This window comes from Dipteris shenzhenensis, chromosome 26 (assembly GCF_047967505.1).
Source record: "Dipteris shenzhenensis isolate YYH24624 ecotype China chromosome 26, Dip_SZ_1.0, whole genome shotgun sequence".
In the NCBI taxonomy this organism is placed as follows: Eukaryota; Viridiplantae; Streptophyta; class Polypodiopsida; order Gleicheniales; family Dipteridaceae; genus Dipteris; species Dipteris shenzhenensis.
Window position 1 is genome coordinate 17680121 of NC_141621.1, and position 4812 is coordinate 17684932.

Genomic DNA, 4812 nt, shown 5'->3' on the forward strand with positions numbered 1-4812 from the left:
TAGCTTACTCACTTTCAAGCCGTAGGTTCAGTATCTCGAACCAACCCTAAGGCTCTGGGGAAGGAGAGGCACAGAGAGAGAGAGAGAGAGAGAGAGAGAGAGAGAGAGAGAGAGAGAGAGAGAGAGAACGGTAAAATTGGATACCAAGATAAGAGAGGAAAATGTGACAAGCAATGGTACCAGTAGTCTTCAAGAGAATATCAGTAAGAGTCAGATACTTGAGGCTGGTAAACAATAAACCCACCGATTGGTGGGTCGCACTTTGATTTCAGAATATGGTAGAACGATGGCAATTGGCTCTTGTTTCTAACATGAGCCTTGAACTGGACACTTCCCCTAGTCATCTTAGACCAGCACTGAGAGTGAGGAAGGGGATGGATATCCTCACCAATCTTGCAAGCCAGATGTGTGCTTTCTGAGGTTTGCCATTTCCTCTCCACTTAATTGATTTGCCATATACCAATTTGAAAAGACCATCAACATTTGTCTCACAAAATACTTCAATGGGGACCACTCCATTGCCATGATAGGCACCTGACGAATGTGTTACTGCTGCCAATAGTTTTACAAGAAACACTTTCTCTTGTGATTGTGAATGTGCATACTCTGCATCTCAGTAAATGATCATTTGGCATTCTAGTCTTGCCATAAGAGCACTAACCTTGTAACAATCGTCACAACCATGAGGTTTCCGTCAAACATAATGGGATCCATCAGGGGTCCTGATTATGGCACAAGAGAACAAAGTTCTCCCTGTGCCAACACTCCACATTTTGCTGTAGCGAATGGCCCAAATGGGGTACAATATCTCTCAAGTTGAAAGAAAAACCCCAAAGTTACGCACCATTTCATTGAGGCCAATCGATTCGCTGTATCCTGGCTTAACCATGCTTGAGCATTCTCTCATTAGTTGGACCTTCTCATGGTCATCCCACAGGCCAGCATCTGCAAATATGTTGGACATCAAGATATACGCTGCGGGAAGTTTGTCATCTAGCCTCACCAGGTTTTCAAAGGCAAGCCTTCCAACTTCTACATTGTTCCACTTTTGACAAGCACCCAACACAGTCAACCATACAACAACATTAGGTGGAATATGCATCTTCTCCACCATTGCCACTGCCTCATGCACTTGGCCTGCACGACCGAGGAGATCAATCATGCAAGTGTAGTGCTCAACAGTAGGACCTATGCCATAGTCTTTGCACATAGCCTCAAAATACTTCTGGCCCTTGCCCAATAGACCAGCATGACTGCACAGAGTAAGAACGCTAAGAAAGGCAACCCCGTCTGGCTGTATGCCTTCTTGCATCATTCGTTCAAACCAAAGAAACACAAACTCACTCTCTCCTCGGCGAGCATATCCAGCAATCAATGAGCTCCATGTTACAACATTCCTTGTGGGCAATGCATCAAACACTTGCTGGGCATCATCCATACTCCCACACTTGGCATACATGTCAACAAGACTGTTTGCCACAACTGCAGTAGCCTCTAGTCCAAGCTGGCTAACTTTATAATGGATTTCCTTGCCTATTTCCAAAGCTGCTTTGTTGCTACATGCTTTCAGAACGGCTACAAAGGCAAAACTATCTGGAGACACACCTTGCTCTTGCATTTGTGCATAAAGCCTAAAAGTCTCCTCACTTTTTTCTTGCTCAGCATACCCCAATATCACCGTAGTCCATGTAACCACATCACGACATGGCAACTCATCGAAGACGTGCCTTGCATCCTCCGCATTCCCACATTTTACATACATATCCACCAAGGTAGTTCCTAAGAATACATCTGACTCAAAGCCAGCTTTTACTACTTGGGAATGGATGGCTCTACCTTTCTCCAGGCATCCTATTTTTAAAGATGCCTCATCAACTTGCTTCCCCTCTTCCATTGCTGCCAGGCTGCTGCAAGCCTTCAATGCACCAACAAAAATCCGTTGATCTGGTGTGACACCTTGCTGTTGCATCTGTGCATACAATTCCAAAGCCATTGCACCTTCATCATGCTTGCTATATGCCAGCATCATAGCAGTCCAGGAAACCACATTGCAGCAAGGCAATTCATCAAAGACACGCCGAGCATCTACGATGTTCCCACATTTTGTGTACATATCCACCAAGGTGGTTCCCATGAACACATCCAACTCAAATCCACTCTTTACTATTTGAGAGTGTATAGTCCTGCATATCTCCAGGCATCCTATTTTCCCTGTTTCCCCTTCACCTTGCTTACCCTCTTCTGTTGATGCCAGGCTACTGCAAGCCTTCAATGCACCAACGAAGGATCGATGATCTGATGTGACACCTTTCAGTTGCATTTCTGCATACAATTTCAACGCCTGAGCACCTTCTCCCCTTTCGGCATAACCTGAGATCATGGCAGTCCAGGCAACCACATCAAGATGAGGCAGTTGGTCAAAGACACACTGGGCATCCTCCATGCTCCCACATTTTGAGTACATATCTACCAATGCATTTCCCACAAATCTATCCCACTCAAAGCCACTCTTTACAACTTGGGAGTGGATAGTTCTACCTTTCCCCAAACATCCCATTTTCAACAATTGCCCATCAAGTTGCTTCTCTTCCAATGCTGCCAGGCTACTGCAAGCCTTCAATGCACCCACAAAGGATCGATGATCTGGTGTAATACCTTCCAGTTGCATCTCTGCATACAATTCCATAGCCAGCGCACCAACTTCCTGCTTGCTATACCCCAGAATCATCGCAGTCCAGGAAACTACATCACGATGAGGCAATTTGTCAAAAACACGCTGTGCATCTTCCATGCTCCCACATTTAGCGTACATGTCCACCAAGGTGTTTCCCAGGAATCCATCTGACTCAAAACCACTTTTAACTGCTTGAGAATGGATAGCCCTACCTTTCTCCAAACATGATAATTTCAAATACTTCTCGTCAACTTGCATTCCCTCTTCCTGTGCTACAACGCTACTGCATGCCATCAATATGCCAATAAAGGTTCGATGATCTGGTGTGACACCTTCCTGTTGCATCCGTGCATACAAATCCAGAGCTAGTCCACCCTCTTCTTGCTTGCTATACCCGAGGATCATGGCATTCCAGAAAACTACACTTCGATGAGGCAATCCATCAAATATACATCGTGCATCCTCCATGCTCCCACATTTCATATACGTATTTACCAAGGTGGTTCCCACATACACATCTGACTCAAAGCCACTCCTTAATACTTGAAAGTGCATGGCTCTACTTCTCTCCAAGCATCCTACTTTTAAAAACTTCCCATCAATTTGCCTCCCTTCTTCTGTGGTTGCAAGGCTACTGCAAGCCTTCAAGGCCCCAACAAACGTCCGAGCACTGGGTTGAACACCTTCCTGGCACATTTGTGCGTATAACTCCAAAGCGAGTGCACCCTCTTCCTGCTTGGCATACCCAAGAATCATGATGTTCCATGAGACCACATCACGCGTTCTCATGTTATCAAACAAAGAATGAGCACCCACCATGTTCCCACCCTTTGCATACATATGCATCAAATTATTTCTCTTAACCAGTGGAAGCTCATTTAAATTGTCCGCCCCATGCGCATGGATTTCCGTAACCTTACTCAGCCTCAGCTGAGGCAACCTCTGGTGAACTCCATTTTCGGCTCTAGCTGCACTAATGGAATGACCGTCACTTTGAAAGATGGTATCATCAAATCTGCTCGTTGCTTTTTTTCCTAGTGCCTCTTTAACCCATTCTGGAGTCTTCCCATCGTCTATCCAAAGAGCTTCTTTGGTAGTCTTATGCCTAAAGTCTGGATAGTTGAGATTGCCCTGAATATGCATTTATCCATAATATTTAAGCAATAAACATTTGATGAATGCTATCAAACGATTTCGAAAATGCCTGAGCTTCCACTTACTTTGTTGCTTCTGTGATCCCACCATTGGGTAGGAGCTTTAAAATAATCCAGCCATAAGCGTTGTGTAATTAATTGGTCCGTGGAAGACGGCCCCGAGCTTAATCCATCCGGGAATCGCAGCACATCTACACCCATATCTCAAAGGATTACTCTGCAGACCAAAGTAACGAAGTGCAGCGAACTCGGCTTAACAAAATAGAATACCTGGAGTCCATTTTTTCGTAGTGTTTTGGGAGGGGCGACATGCACGGTGCGCATCATCCAGGGGGCTGAGCTTAGCTGGTACTCTGTTGTCAATCCAAAGACTTTCTCCTGTTGTAGGAGTTGGGTTGAAAAAGAAAGGCATTGCAGGCCTAGTGGGAGACGACGGATGAAGTCCTGGAGGAACAGCCATTTCCGAATAGAATTGGGTGTAGAAAGTACCATGACATATTTTCGTTCCTTGGCACTGCTTCTCATTTCTCGTCCATCGTCATTAAACCGTGCCTCCTCGATATAATGCACACACACATCTTTTTTTTTTAAATGAAGCTTTGCATTAAGAAGAATGTACATTCAAAGCTGTCCCAAATTGGTACTCAAAACTATAAACAGTAATAAATGACTTCCAACCCGGCCTACCCCCAAGGGAATGGGCATCCTCATCCTCAAGAGACCTAAGCAAAGAAGCTCGAAGGTAGGGAGAGACATTCACTAAAGAGCACTAATACAAGCGAATGGTACGAGCATGATACAATGACCAAAGAGTAGAAGTGATCATAGTCCGACATGGCAACACGTCTTCCAAACAACCAATACTGCTTGCCAAATGAAGTGGAGGAAAACGAGCTCGAAGCCTTGTCATCGATCTGAAAAGAAAATCACGGGCCAGAGGACACGTCCAGAACAGATGTAAGACTGTCTCTCGTGGATGAGAAA

General features: G+C 45.0%; 1 protein-coding gene across 1 annotated transcript; it reads right to left on the reverse strand.

The window, feature by feature from the left end:
• Positions 1–235: 235 nt before the first annotated feature.
• On the reverse strand, positions 236–4374 carry LOC147884757 (pentatricopeptide repeat-containing protein At2g33680-like). The gene is made up of 3 exons (XM_087397899.1): positions 4099–4374; positions 3895–4019; positions 236–3805 (listed from the first exon to the last, which is right to left on the reverse strand). Exons 1-3 carry the CDS (start codon positions 4286–4288, stop codon positions 812–814), a joined length of 3309 nt encoding a protein of 1102 aa, XP_087254025.1. The 5' UTR covers positions 4289–4374; the 3' UTR covers positions 236–811.
• Between the last annotated feature and the right edge of the window lie 438 nt (positions 4375–4812).

Excerpts from the sequence above, each read along its gene's own strand:
- LOC147884757 (XM_087397899.1), bottom strand. The coding sequence starts at position 4,288 with ATGGCTGTTCCTCCAGGACTTCATCCGTCGTCTCCCACTAGGCCTGCA. Across the intron at positions 4,020-4,098 it reads TACGAAAAAATGGACTCCAG|ATGTGCTGCGATTCCCGGAT; the intron begins GTATTCTATTTT and ends ATATGGGTGTAG. Across the intron at positions 3,806-3,894 it reads GGGATCACAGAAGCAACAAA|GGCAATCTCAACTATCCAGA; the intron begins GTAAGTGGAAGC and ends ATGCATATTCAG.